Genomic DNA, 15,720 nt, shown 5'->3' on the forward strand with positions numbered 1-15,720 from the left:
TGCCAAATACATAGAAATCAAAGTGATTTCCGGAGAAATAATCCTCTTGGGATAGTGACTGATGGTGAGTAGAAGCTTCTGGAAAAGGAGTGCTGGCAAAATTGTTCTTATAAAATTATAATTGATTAATGTTTGCATTTTGCAGAGTGCTTTTCACATGGATTATTTTGTTTAATTCTCAGCGTCTTATCAGTACTCTAGATGAAGAAACAGGCACAGAGAAAATTAAGTTACTTGCCCAATTTCTTAAAGCATGTGCCACAGTTGGGATGCAAAATGTTATGCCATGCTTCATCCTTGTAGGCACAAAATGGCTGAAGTTTCACTTGGAACAATGTTAAGTAGAAACTTCTGAAATGGTGTTAGCCTTTACATTTTTTAGACTTGTATTTGAAGGAAAAGAGAAGGGAGGAATTACTGGTTTTAGCTTTAAAAAGAGATGTACTCTAGAACCTCAGTGTAGCATAAAGTTTGATTTTAGAATTGAAGTGAAGGCCAGAAATGTTTTTTGAATGTTAGAGTTATGAATAATATGTGCATTTTTATGTACTGTACTTTTGTGTTCCATTTGGACCATTATTTTGGTAAGATGCTTAGTGAGGTCAAGGCCTTAAATGATATACTTAATGTAAATTCCAGTGAGATTCATCGAATTGGATTCTTAAAACATTAACATAATGTCTTTGCAGATTTTGTCCATGATAGAAGAAGCAGCTGGAACCAGGATGTATGAATACAAAAAAATAGCTGCCCAGAAAACTATAGAAAAAAAGGAGGCTAAGCTCAAAGAAATTAAGACGGTAATTGAATTTATATAAAACATTTTTAGAGAAGAGAGTAATTTTGCATTTAGAGTTCCTCTGCAGTAAAGAGGGAAATCGTCCCCCACCTCCAACCCCGGTTCAGTTTTCCTTAGTCTTCCATGCTGCTTCTTTAAGAATTTTTCTTAATGGTACTTCACATACTGAAAAATTTGATTTTCCTTTCTTTTACAGATACTTGAAGAAGAGATTACACCAACCATTCAAAAATTAAAAGAGGTATATGCTATATATGTGAGGACAGCCAGCTACAGTGTCTCTCAAAATTGGTGATGTATTCAAGGTCATACATAGGGGTGAAATGTGTACCACTTCTCAGGGATTTTTCTCTGGGCTGAGACAAGGAGTTAGAATTGGTACTCCATACTCCGCTCTGCTTGTAGAGGACTTGTGCTTCCTGTCTCTTAAGTCATAATGACTGTGGACATTGCTCTTAATCTCAGAGGGTGATATGCCAGACTTTAATACTTCCTTGAGGAGAAATCTAGATTTTCCTAGGTAATTAGAATTGAGTGGAACACCATTTCCTAAAGATAGGGCACTCTTGATAACTGTTGTAGAGTGATTAACTTCTAGGATAATAGGGGCTGTCACTACAATTACTGCTGTCAAGACAATTAGTGAGTGAAAGGTATTAAAACAGAAGACTGATCTTTGTGGCTTCTGACGTCATAATCAATATTTCACTGAAAGATTGCATTTATAGCATATTGTTTTTAAGGTTATACATTTAGGAAAATATTAAATGCTCATTAAAATTTATACTTCTCAAAGCTGTCTTCTGAATCCATATAGTGTAGAAGTTATTGAAAAAAACTAAAAAATTGTTATCTTGAAGGTATCCCCTTTGTATGCATGTTTTAGTAGAAAACGCTAGCTTATGAGTTTAAACCTAGGTTTCATTCCAGATTTTGCCAAATTCTTTGTAAATCTGACAACATGGAGAGGTCATTTAATCACTCTGAATTATTTCTTCATCTGCAGCTTAGGAACTTTAATTGTCACATTATCTGCCCCAGCAGGTCCTTACGGAAATCAACTTTAATAACGTGTAAACTTTAATGCTTGTGTAAATAGTTATATAAATGAATGTTGGTTGGGCGTCTTGGTAATACTACTACAAGATACATTTAATACATTTAATAGTATATCCTTGGTGGTTGTGTAGGTGGTATTTGTAGACTTCTTACTATCGTGAGTCTGTGAACCTTATGTCTGCATTTCTTTGTTCATACGAAGTGCCTGATTATATATTAGGCGGAATAGGATTCCCTAGAGATGGTATAATATTTAAAAAGTCAGAGTGCTAATGTTATTTTAAGTTTTCCAAAATTTATAATCTGTGATCACATAATCCAAGACAAAATCAATTATATCATGTAATGGGAAATTTTATGCATATTGTTACAGTTTGATTCTTTCCAAATTTGTTAAAAAATATGAGTTTTGAGTTATACTTTATTGGTGATTTCTCTTTCAGGAAAGATCTTCCTACTTGGAGTACCAAAAAGTAATGAGGGAAATAGAACATTTGAGTCGTTTATATATTGCTTATCAGTTTTTGCTGGCTGAAGATACCAAAGAACGCTCAGCTGAGGAGTTAAAAGAAATGCAGGATAAAATTGTAAAGCTTCAAGAGGAATTGTCTGAAAATGATAAAAAAATAAAAGCACTTAGTCATGAAATAGAAGAGTTGGAGGAAAGAAAAGATAAGGTCAGACATATATTTAAGAATAGATAATATACTCTGAAAAAAATACATAAGTAACTTTAGGATTCACTGGGCATTTTCTTCCTTATTGATTTGTTAAAGTATGATAATAAAATAGCTTATAAAAAGTAAATCATTTGGAAATCATCTAAGAAAATGGCAACATGAACATATTTTAAGTACATTGATTGAATTGGGTGCCTTTGACTGTAGGAAATTGGAGGTATACTCCGATCTTTAGAAGATGCTCTTGCAGAAGCTCAGCGAGTTAATACTAAATCTCAAAGTGCCTTTGATCTCAAGAAGAAAAATCTGGCAAGTGAAGAGAACAAACGCAAAGAGCTGGAAAAAAATATGGTCGAGGTAAGCAAAAAAGCTTTTAATTCCACTAGTGTACATTTGTTCATTCTGTTTATATTTATTGAGTCTCTGTTATGGACCAAGTGTAGTTTTTTAGACTGAGGGTGTAGCACTGGAGAAAATGACAGAAAGGGACAAAGTGGCTTGTTCTTCATTCCAGTGAGGAAATCGATGATAAAGAAAATAAATAAGTGAATTATATGGCATGTTATCTACTGATAACTGATGTGGAGAAAAAATAAAGCAGGGGAGAGGATTAGGAGTATAGGGGAGAGGGGTGCAGCTGGGATTTTTAAGTTGGGTAGCCATTGAAGATCTGATCTAGAGGGTGATGTTTCATTGAAGACCCGAAGGCAGTCAGAGAACAATGTAGATAACTTGGGAGGCTGTGATGGAAGATGTTTCAGGCAGAAGAACAGCAATTGCCCAAGTGCCTAAGATATCAGAAAAGCAACGGGATCGCTGTGGCTGGTTAGCACTAAGTCATGGGAATGCGGAAAGATCATGGGATGTAGGATCACGTGTGGTTTTGTAAGACGTATGAAGGACTTTGACCTTTTTTCTGAGTGATATGAGAAGCCACTGGAGTTGGTTGAGCAGAAGAGTGACATTTTTTTATGTATTAATAAGAGTGTTCCTGCTGTTTTGAGGATAAACCATGAAGATAAAGGAAAGAAGCAGGGAATCCAGGCAGTAGATGCTGGTCTAGGTGATAGCGCTTGGACAAATCAAGTAGAAGTGGGGGTTTTGAGAGAAGTTGTGGGGTTTTGTGTATAATGAAATCCAAAGTCTTTACCATGGCCTACAAGACCGTTCGTAACATGACTCCTGGCTCCTTTTATCACTTGCTCACTGTACTCCAACCACAGTTCTCTAAACCCCCAAGCACATTCCTCAGAGCTTGCTGAGTATACTGTCCCCCTGGTATTAGCGTGGTCACTCCTTTTATTTCATTTAGATTTCTGCTTAAACTGTCATCATACAAGGGCCTTCCCTTATCGTTGTTCTTAAAATATCACTTTCTGTCCCTTTACCTTACTTTGTTTACTGTGTCTTCCACCCTAGCCTATAGACTCCCTGAGGAGCCTTTGTTTTTAATGTCTAGAACTTGCCTGATACATGGTAAAAGTCTAATAAGTATTTAATGAATCATGATTTAAACAAATGGGCCAAAATTTCTAATCACTTTCATGCAAACTGTATAACTAGATTTTTTTTCAATGCTGGTGTCTTGCATAGTATTAGATATCTGGTTAATATAACTTAACCGATGTTAAATATTAGTAATGCTGTTTGCACAGTTATTTAATACTCAAATTGTATGGCCCTTAATAGTTTATAAAAATATTTTCATATACTTGCTCCTAATAAAATCTCTACTTTTAAGCTTGATGTAGGATAGCTATTATTTCAATTTTATAGATTTGGAAACTGATTTTTAGTTTCTTCAAGTGGTTTGTTTAAATTTGCAGTAATGTTTTTACCTCATTATCTCCCAGATTTGACTAGAGCATATGAAAGGAAAGTATTTCTAGTAGGATAAGAGGCACATTTATCCTAAAAACTGAGGGAAAGTGAATTTCAAAATGGGAATAAAGTATTTAAATTATGATGGTTAAAATTACTGTTATGATGGTTAAAATTACTTTCCTTATTCGCATGCCCACTTCAAATTGCTGTGAAATTTGATGACATCAGGGTACATATGTATAAGAAAATGGATGATTTTCCTAAAATATAATACTTTTCAATCTGAAACTCTTTCTAAAGGATTCTAAAACGTTAGCAGCAAAGGAAAAAGAGGTTAAAAGTATAACAGATGGACTGAATGCCCTTCAAGAAGCCAGTAATAAAGATGCTGAAGCTTTGGCTGCTGCACAGCAGCACTTCAATGCCGTTTCTGCCGGCCTGTCCAGTAATGAAGATGGAGCAGAAGCAACTCTTGCTGGTCAAATGATGGCCTGTAAAAATGACATCAGTAAAGCTCAGACAGAGGCCAAACAGGTAAATATAGACATTAAGCACTACAGGATTGCAGTTTGTTTTTGTGGGGTTTTTTTGAGAATCTGCTTCACATTATGCTTTGGCACTTGTTATAAAGTGTTGAAAATATTTATTTTGCCACTCTGTAGCACCTGGTACAACAAAATTCAAATGTGTTGATTACTAAATATTAATGATAAGATGTTGTAAAACATAAAATAGGTTTATAGGTTAATTGAAATTGTAAGGACAATAAATGCTTTATTTTGTTCACTCCTTTGTGTGGAATATTTGAAGTTAGTCGATTTATTTTCATCTTTTTGCTGTTTTTATTGACATCATAAAGTTGAAATCTTAAGTTTGAACAAGAAACCAGAAATGACTTGTCCATGTCTGTGCCCACCACACCTAGTTCTTACAACCTGTGTGTGAAACTTTATAACATCCTTCTTAGACTTCTTTCTACTTCCCATTTATCCCCATTCCAGTTTTTGGTTTCCCTAGTGTGATTTCATAATCTTCAAGGATTTGTCAATCTGTTAGAACGGTTTTCAAATTTGTTTAGATAGTTGTGCATCTTAAAGTCTTATGAACGAAGAGTTTTGATAGCAGAAAGAAAAAAAAAGACATGTACACACACATTCCTTTATTTTTTTAATGGAGGACTCATCTTTATATACTGACGTGTGTGTGTCTGCCTATTGATCCTATCAAGGTTTTCTATTATATATTTGCAATTTTTTTATTCAAAGATGATGGTCACAAAAAAATTATAAGAAATCAATAGTAGGAAAAGTTAAAGTCCTCTCAGTTTTTCTGTTAACTTATTTTATATTGGGAAAGGTCTACTGTTACTCAGTTTTAGAGGGAGGATACACCCGTTTAGATCTTAGAATAGTAGTTCATGGTTTTAAAGACCAGTCCTCAATTACATAAACTAGCTTTAAATATCAGACTCCTTACATTTAAATTTCTCTGTCAGTTTGCTTCCGTTTCTTATATATTTTCCCTTGTTCAGTACAGCTTCTCCACTGTTAATTAGACAACACTCACAAATATACACAAATACAAATATGGATACCTAGGTGGAAGGGAGGGAAACTAGAGTTGTGATTTTTATAAGTATTAAAAATATCAACTTAAATTGCAAATTATTTAATGATTTATGTTAAACATACATTTATACTCAGTAGTTTTTTGAGGAGAAAATATTGGAAAATGATTCATCTGTTGAGATATTAATTCAAATCACCAAACAGTTAAATTTTCAAGGCTGATGTTTCTTAAACCAATCTGACTATGTGGCCATTTAATCACTAGCACTATCTGCCTCGTACAGTCTGTTACATTTTTCTATTACAGGCTCAGATGAAGTTGAAACATGCCCAACAGGAACTGAAAACTAAACAAGCTGAAGTTAAGAAGATGGATAGTGGCTACAGAAAGGATCAAGAAGCTTTAGAGGCTGTGAAGAAACTTAAAGAAAAACTTGAAGCCGAAATGAAAAAGCTAAATTATGAAGGTTTGCCTTTAAAGACATGATATTAAATCATTAGGAGGTAGTGATTGTTGATAGAAACTAGCTTAAAGGAATAGCAAGTCAAAAAAATGTTTTCCCTATTAATGGGAATTAGTATGAGAAATGTTTGTAAATATAGTCACAAAAATACCTAAATATAAAATAGCCGTTTGTAGGTTTGAAAACTCAGTACTGAGAATTTCCTGCTTCAGTTACTCTGAAGTGCCACTTAAAAACTCAAAAATGTTATTTGTGTATTTTTACGTTAGTAGACATTTAATTCATAGGTTGTTTCTTGTGATGAAAATTGTATTATTTTTGGAAATAATGTCTACTTAACACTTAAAATTTGAATGTTAAGCGTGCTTTTATTTAATCCTTATCAGAAATTTGAGTTTTGCTTCTAGAAATGCTTTGGAAATAGAGGTTACTAATATTTTCCTTACCACAGTAGAACATACGAGTTTTTAGAACTTTGTTTCAGTTTACTTACAATTTACTGTTCAGAAAACAAAGAGGAAAACCTTCTGGAAAAGCGCAGGCAGCTGTCTCGTGATATCAGTAGATTGAAAGAAACCTATGAAGCTCTCCTGGCCAGATTTCCCAATCTTCGATTTGCCTACAGGTCAGAGATTTAAACCTTGAATTTTAACACAGTAATAACCAAGGTATATTTTATTTAAGCTGGAAAGCAATTTGAAAATTTCATTGACATTAAGATTTTTGTATGAAAATTATTATAAGCTGCTTTTCCTTAATTGGTATTTTTTTCCTTAAACATTTATTGAATGTTTCAGATGTTGCCAGGGGACATTCTTGTGAAGTTTAATGGCTAGTAATGCCACTAATCTTAAGACCAAAATAAGGGGAATTTTATCTCAGTCCCAAGTTTCTTTATATTCTATCATTAGTGTGAAATATCTACATTAACATTTTTATAATTTGTTTACTACATAGGTTTTTCATTAAATACTTTCAATAATATATGTATTACAAAGATTAGAACATCAAAGTTGTTTTTGTTGCATTAAAAACATAATATATGCTGAAAGATCTTTTGATTGATTTAAAAAACAGTAGCTGGCTAGTCATTTGGGACATTTAAAAATTTTTGTTAAAACTGTATGATCCTTTTGCTCTCAATTTAATGTGTTATCAGAAAGAGCTCTTGACTAGTGAAGTACAACTTTTTCTATTTTCTTATCTAAGATTAGTTTTTGTCAACATTTCTATTTTAGGGATCCAGAGAAGAACTGGAATAGAAATTGTGTGAAAGGACTTGTAGCTTCTCTGATTAGTGTGAAAGATGCTTCTGCAACCACAGCTTTGGAATTGGTGGCTGGGGAACGACTCTACAATGTTGTAGTAGACACAGAGGTAAATTGATTTTAGAGAAAATCTATAATTGCTGGTTAGCTCGAAAACTCATCTGCTGCTAGAAGAATTGGGTATTTTCTTGATGTTTTAAGGTTCACTTTGCTTGTCTTTACAGGGTAAAAATATTCAGTTAATGACTTTTTTATTATATTATTGATTGTATTATATTTGAGTAACTATATTCTGAAGGAAGTGCCGTGCTTATTACTCAGGAGCCCAGAATGCGTATTATCAATCTTAGACTTGTGATTGCTTGGGCTAGTAGGCATTAGACATTTATTTGATTATAGATTCCTAAACTTGCACTCTTTCCATTTGAATGTTTTCCGTCATCGTTAATAATGTTTTTTTATTTCAAATACGTGTTTTAGGTTACTGGAAAAAAGCTACTAGAAAAGGGGGAATTGAAGCGTCGGTACACCATAATTCCACTCAATAAAATTTCAGCCAGATGTATTGCTCCAGAAACTCTGAGGGTCGCTCAGAATCTTGTAAGTCTTATTTGTATGTTTTGTCTGCATCTTTTTTTTTTTGATGAGGAAGATTGTATCTGAGCTAACATCTGTCCTAGTCTTCGTCTGTTTTGTGTGTGGGATGCCATGACAGCATGGCTTGATGAGTGGTGTAGGTAGCACCCGGGATCTGAACCCTCAAACCTCAGGCCACCGAGCGGAGCCTGTGAACTTAAGCACTGTGCAACCAGGCCAACCCCTTCATCTTTTCTTAAATTAGAAGACATTAATGTTGGGGGACATAATCATATGCAGAGCCACAAAGTTTTATTATGTTACCATGCTTAAAAAAAATTAAGATACAAAAAATAGAGTTGGCTTTTGTGAAATGAGGTGGAAAGAAAATAGAAATGTTGGAAGACTAAAACTCCCTCTGATGTTTCAAAGTTGAATATTAGATTGTCTTTAAATCTTAAATCACATGACTATAAGGTGATAGTAAATATTAAATTTCTGTTTCTGGATAGTTAGAATTCTATAGCTTATAGATAAATACCAGAATTCTTCAGTTTTTTTTCATGCCGGGCGCACTTAAGCTGTCCACAGCAACAACTGTTGTGGAAGGCAACCATCAATCTTGTAGAGATGCTTGTCTGTTGGAGTTCTTCTAGATTGCCTTCCAACCTGTGGACAGGTACAAAGCAAGTGACCTGGATACCCAGTCAGCTGCTGAAGTGGATCTAAAGTGGTATGGCTCCTAGTTAAAAAACAGATGAGTACAAGGAAATACATTTCACTGGCCATTTTGGTTGTGTAATACTGGGTAAAAACATGGAGCCAGTCGTAATGTTCAGCAGTGATGTCAATTTGTTACTGAGCAGGCATTCCAAGTGCATAAGTTGAAAAGACAGCTCTGTGGAACCTAGAAATGCATTTCTAATTAATATACTATATGGCTATTCACTGTACGTGCTGAAATGGAGAAGCCTTCCATGAAAATTATTTCAAAGTACAGTTGTATTGATACGTATACTATCAGAAGGAAGGTGAGTACAGAGTAATTGAAAGGTGGTATTTTTGGTTGGTACTTCCTTTACTTTGAAAAATCACCTTTGGGTCTTAGAATGCTTTGGAAGTTACTTCAGCCTTAGATCAAGTCCCAGTGTTAAAAGTAAATTGGGATTTTAAGTAACAGCAAAAGTACTTCCACTCAGATCCCTTAGCCAGACCCGTTAATGGTAGCTGCTGTTGGAGGACGATACTGAACATATGTTACATACAGCTGCCTTCATTGTGATTGCTGCTGCTGCTACTAAACTCCATAAAGAATGCTTAGTTGTTCTGAAAAGATGGACAGAGGTAGACATTATAAACAGAGGTTGAGAAGAGACAGTTGGATCAAAATAAAGGACTGAGGGATTTTTTTTTTTTAACTCAATTATTAGTTGTGTTTTTGTTTCTGTAACTGGCAAGTGGCTGCCTTAGCAAGTTTAATTTGAATGAAAAAGTATTCACTGTGGAACAACCAAATTACTAATAATTGAAACAAAATATTTTATGTAATTGTGTTGATCCAGTAATTGCTGTACTTTAATGAAGAAAGTGTGTCCAGATAGTCCATTTTGGATTTAGAAACTTGGTAGTGGCTCCTGCTTGATAGAAACTCTCATAGTGCCTAGTACTTTAGCCAAATACTTAGCTAAACATTTTAATATTTTACTTATCAGTAGATCTTTTAGTGTTTAAACTTGAAGTTATTTCTTTCTAAAACTGTTGTTTTCCATAGCATTTTAGAAAGTCAAAAAGAATTAGAGTGCTAAGTAAGTATTATTTAAATTTCTATTATAGCAGTTCTTACTATTTTATAAAAGAATGTTTGAAAGGAAGGGAGTTCTGTATTATGACATATCTGTTGTTTTCCCACAGGTCGGCCCCGACAATGTTCATGTGGCTCTTTCCCTGGTTGAATACAAACCAGAACTTCAGAAAGCAATGGAATTTGTCTTTGGAACAACTTTTGTTTGTGACAATATGGATAATGCAAAAAAAGTGGCCTTTGATAAAAGGATAATGACTAGAACTGTAACTCTAGGAGGTGAAGTATTTGATCCTCATGGGACATTGAGTGGAGGTAGGTTTTATATCATTTTGTCCTCACAATTCTGTATGGTAAATAGGATGGGGTTGTTTTTTTTTTAAAACAGTAAATGGTGGGGTTGGAATAACTTAATCCAGAATTTTATTCCTAATCTAAGGATTGAATTTTCTTTTGAATACCTACTATGTGACAGGTACTTAGTAATACTGAGAAATCATACAACGTCATAGCTCTCAAGGAACTCATAGTCTTAGTAATCAATCCTATAGCTTTTTTTATTCATCTCAGATAAGTCTATTCTTGTCTATTTCTTCTTGCTTTTTGCCCTATCAAGATATACTAGTCACTGGAAAATAAAGTCTTTTTATTCAGTACACTTTTAGCTTAACTACTCACTTCTCCTTCAGGAAACATGTTAACTTCTAATTTGTGTATATGCCACTGCTCCTGTCAAAAGTAAAACAAAAAATTAAATCTGCCCTTGAGATGGTGCTTTAATGCCTTAAGAAAGGAATTCCTAGATAACCGTTATAATGTTAGTCATAAATTCTCATATTTGCCACATTGAGTTTCCACATCTGTGTCAAGTGATCATGTGAGAACAAACACTGAACAGCACTTTGTGTACCAGACAATGTTGTAAGACAGTGTTGCCCGATACAGTAGCCACTCGCTGCATGTGGCTCTTTACATTTAATTAAGATAATTAAAATTAAGTAAAAATAATTTCCTCAGTTGCACTAGTCACATTCAAGGGCTCAGTAACCACAAATGGTTAGTGGGTAACTAGATAATGCAGATATAGAACATTTCTATAATTCTGTAAAGCCCTATTCTAAGGGCTTGAAATATTTAACTCATTTAATCCTTATAGCAGCTAGGAAGTAGGCATATTTCTATCATATCCAATATGTAGTTGTAGAAACAAAGGTACAAAGTGGTTAAAATAACTTGGTGGTAAGTGGCCAAGCCCAGAATTTGAATTCAGATAGTCTGATTTCAGAGTTTGTGCTTTCAACCAAACCAAGAAGCTGTGTAATGCCTTTTGAGATGGCAAATGACTTAATTTCTTTTAAGCCAAGCAAACTAACCAATGAAATGAACTCCATGATCAAGTACCAAGTTCCTCAGTACACAATAAGAATACGAGTATGTACAGTTGGAAGTTAAAGAGAGACCACGTATTTTTAAATATGTGAAACAAAAGAAACTGTTTGGATTTCATTGATTTGAATGTTCTTGAAGTTCTTACTTAAGGGATGGCCAAATATGTAATCCCATATCATATTAACAAAGTGTTCATAATAACATTGCTAATTGACCTTTGTATTCTCCCATCAAACCTATAAAGTTTTCTTCCAACGTAACACCTCACCCTGTTACTTCCAGACAATTATAGGTGCTTGTAAAGTGAAACTAGTTTACTCTGCTGACTCTGCTATATCAGAGCTTAAGCAGGTTATGATGTGGTAACAAACAGCCCCGAAATCTCAGGGGCTTACAACAAATTTATTCTGTAATTATGCTACATGAACTATATAGGTCATTTGTCTCTGTTCCATGTTATTCTCATTCTGGGACCCAGGCTGAAGGAGAAACAGTCCCTATTTTGAACACAACTTTTCTTATGGGAAAGGGAAAATAAAAGGGGAATCATGTGCTGCCTCTTAAAGCTTACTTCCCGAAGAGGCACATTTCTCATTTCATTGGCCAGAGCAAATCACCTGGCTAAGCCTAATGTTGGGAGGAAAGAGGGCCTGGGAGGGATGGGCCCATTAGGCAGGGGCAGTGATTATTTTGCATAAATTATCCACCACATCTACTTAAAAGTATTTCTTACCAAGTATGTATGTCCTAAGAGTCAAATGATAAAATCTGTAGCTTCATAATCTCACTGTAAAATATGTGCTATTGAATCATTTCAAGTATAATTCTCTTAGAAAACTTTTTATTGTTTACTAAATATGTGGTCACTTAATATCCAAGGCCTGTTTCAATTTTCCTCTATCAGGTGCTCGATCCCAGGCAGCTTCTATTTTAAACAAGTTTCAAGAACTCAAAGATGTTCAAGATGAGCTGAGAACCAAGGAGAATGAGCTACAGGCTCTAGAAGAGGAATTAGCAGGTCTTAAAAACACTGCTGAAAAGTAAGACTTCTGTGGATTAAGCTATATTTTTAAAATTTTTTTGGTTGAAGATTTGCATAGTAAAAATGAAAGAGAATCTACTTTTATTTAAAGAAATGCAACTTCTGACTTTTTTCATAATGTCTTTGGTTTTATTTGAATAAATTATGAGTTGATAACTTGTTTATCAGTTATCCATTTTTTCTGATAAAAATGTCTTTGTTATAAGAAATTAGGAAAAGCCAATTAAACAAGGAGAAGAAAAACAGCAAAATATTCCCCTTTCTTTTCTGAGATATACTCTGTTAAGATTCTGTTGGGATTGATGGGGAAACCCATAGATACTCTAGATACTCTGGAGGTTGATACCAGAGGATGCTTGAGTCCTTGATTTGAAATGGTAAGATACAGTATAGCACTGATCAGGTGTCTACACTAAATTTAGCAGCATTATGGCTGTCCTATAGATATTGAAAATCACTGGGTTGCTTATGGAGGAGCTAAACAAGTTCATTCAGAAAGTCATTGCTAAAATTATAGTGTTTCCTTACAGAGTGGGTGTAGATATAGGTATGTTAGTGTGCCTTTCAACATTACTTCTGTTTCTTTGTGATACATCTATATACATATTTTTATTTTTTCAAATTTTGGACCATGCTATTTAATGCAAGCTCTTTTTGTCACTAAACATTGTTCACTATTGAGTGCCTCCTAGGTACCAGGTACTCTTCCAGGAGCTGGGAATACAGCAGTGAATCAGACAAATCTCTTCTTTCATCTTGTTCTCATATGTATAGTTGGGGAAACAGATAATAAAGAAAGTTAAATTGGTAAAACATATGTCAGATAATACTAAGTTCTAAGAAGAAAAAAGTAAAACAGGAAAGGAGATACAAGTTCTCCAGGGCACAGAGGTGTTGAAATTATAGATTGAGCGCCGGGGATGTGTCACTGAGGAGATGCCTGTTGAAAGGACACCTGAAGGGTGTGGGTGAACCTGCCATGTGGTTGTCCAGAGAGTCCTTACTTGCTTCAAAAGCTTCAGGAGTATAAATGCCACAAACTTACAAAGTACATTATTTGAAACTTTAATTGTAATTTTTCCTAGTCCCTCTGAGGTTGGCAAATGGGAACTGAGATAAAACTAAACTATTTTATTCAGAATTCACAACACTGAATAAAGATAAAATCTAAAACTTTGAAAAATTTTTGGGGGGTAAACTTTTAGCATTCATATTTTGAAATTATCAAAGCTTAGAATAGTACCAAGACTTTTTTGGGACATGATATATATGAAAGATTGTCATAATCAGTGGAAGTGGCCATTCCAAGATATAAATTGTATCAAAATGTCCACTTTCAAACATCATATACGTGTAAATCCTGCATTTTTCCTTCATTAACATAAATTAACCATAAAGTGAATGAACTTTTTATGTGAGAAAGATGCAACAAAATTTCTGCACGATATGTGGAAGCTCTGGCAAGGCAATGAGCTTGTAGTCACATTTGGCTTATAACTGTTAACTTCATTCAGCAGTGTTGGATCATTTATTTTGTAGAATTGTCTAGTGGACTAATTGGGGCACTGAGGTTAAGGAAAGGAAATAGATTCGATTTTGAAAAGTGTGAGAGTGGAAGGGTCAACTAAGCTATTCTTTCAAAGACCACATCAGGAAAATAGCTTATATCTTTTTTCAGATTTCTGCTCTCCACATTTTTAAATGAATTGAAAAAATGGCTTAAAAAGTTAAAATTATGGTTTTAATTGCTGTCTAGCAAGTCTCAGGCAAAAATACTCAAGGGAGTATTTATGTTTTGTAAGTTGCTTCCTTTTTCTTAAAAACCTCATGAACTTCTAATGACAAGCTGCCTTGTGAATTTATTATAACTTGAAATTTCACTGCAGCTGAATTAGCCAAATAGCTTCCAAAGAAAGAAAGCAGCCAGAACTGGGGTAGAATTAGAGTTTGCAAGAAAAGTACATTGCAAATGTTTATGTACAGTACTGTGCCTTATTACACCATCAGTCTCATTACAAAATGTAGGGAACATTATTTAATGTTTGAACGCGACAATTAATACCCAAATTTTTGGAACTTTGTATATTGTTATATATTATTAATCTAATTTGGTCTTGAGGAGCTGTTGAATGCATGTCTCAAACATCAAAAAAATTGTCGTCATTTGTTGTAAACTTGCCTTTTTCCAAGGTATCGCCAACTAAAACAGCAGTGGGAGATGAAGACTGAGGAGGCAGATTTATTACAAACGAAGCTGCAGCAAAGCTCATATCACAAGCAACAAGAAGAATTAGATGCTCTTAAAAAAATTATTGGTAAGATAAAAACATTCTGTGCTTAATCTTTTTCTACTGATAACCTTACTTTAGATATTTAAAAGATCTCTTTATTATATATTTATTTGAATTAATTATTTTAAATATTTACTTTAATTATTACATATTAGTATTGTATTCCCAAAGTTCTGCCCTCTTGTAGCAGTATACATTTCCACCAGTGGCATATGAAAGTTCTCATTTCTCCAAATCCTTTCCTTTTCAGACTTTTAAAATTCTCCAATCTGATTATTATGAAGAGATAGTACATTAGCATTTTAATTTGCATTTCTCTGATTACTGGTGAAGTTTGGGATTTCTTTTCTATGTTCCTCACACTTCTCGGTTTCTACTTCTGTGAATTCTCTATTTCTTTTGCCCATTTTTCTATTGGGTTGCTCATAGTTTGTTTCCATTGTTCTCATACTTGAGAGTTCTTATGTCTTGTAGGTTACCTGCATTACAAATATCTTTTGATTTATGTCCGTGTCTTTTAACTTTGTCTATGTTTATAATATTTCTGTTATACTAAATTTTTAAATGTTTAATGTAACTCAATTTATGGCTATCTCTGTCTCCAATTTTAAGAACTTATCTTATGTGGCCAGCCCTGTGGCTGAGTGGTTAAGTTCGCACACTCTGCTTTGGCTGCCCAGGGTTTCACTGGTTTGGGTCCTGGGTGTGGACATGGCACCGCTCATCAGGCCATGCTGAGGCAGCATCCCACATAGCACAAGCAGAAGGACCTACAACTAGAATATACAACTATGTACTGGGGGGCTTTGGGGAGAAGGAGGAGGAAAAACAAAAAGATTGGCAACAGAATGTTAGCTCAGGTGCCAGTCTTTAAAAAGAAAAGTAACTTACCTTACACTTTAAATCAGAATTTAATTGTATATGGTAGTTTTAATTTTTCTTGGTCCTTAGGACAATAT

General features: G+C 34.3%; 1 protein-coding gene across 2 annotated transcripts in view; it reads left to right on the top strand.

Moving 5' to 3' along the window:
• Window positions 1–15,720, top strand: part of SMC2 (structural maintenance of chromosomes 2) — a 48,386-nt gene that overhangs the window by 7,999 nt on the left and 24,667 nt on the right. For both annotated transcript variants that reach the window (XM_008525753.2, XM_008525755.2), the window contains exons 6-17: window positions 690–800; window positions 996–1,040; window positions 2,302–2,535; window positions 2,746–2,895; window positions 4,663–4,896; window positions 6,238–6,397; window positions 6,902–7,019; window positions 7,633–7,771; window positions 8,143–8,262; window positions 10,150–10,354; window positions 12,333–12,468; window positions 14,661–14,785. In XM_008525753.2, the coding sequence (XP_008523975.2) occupies window positions 690–800; window positions 996–1,040; window positions 2,302–2,535; window positions 2,746–2,895; window positions 4,663–4,896; window positions 6,238–6,397; window positions 6,902–7,019; window positions 7,633–7,771; window positions 8,143–8,262; window positions 10,150–10,354; window positions 12,333–12,468; window positions 14,661–14,785 (1,777 nt within the window). The remainder of the gene's footprint in view (window positions 1–689; window positions 801–995; window positions 1,041–2,301; window positions 2,536–2,745; window positions 2,896–4,662; window positions 4,897–6,237; window positions 6,398–6,901; window positions 7,020–7,632; window positions 7,772–8,142; window positions 8,263–10,149; window positions 10,355–12,332; window positions 12,469–14,660; window positions 14,786–15,720) is intronic.

The sequence above is a fragment of the Equus przewalskii genome, chromosome 26 (genome assembly GCF_037783145.1).
Source record: "Equus przewalskii isolate Varuska chromosome 26, EquPr2, whole genome shotgun sequence".
NCBI classification, from domain to species: domain Eukaryota; kingdom Metazoa; phylum Chordata; class Mammalia; order Perissodactyla; family Equidae; genus Equus; species Equus przewalskii.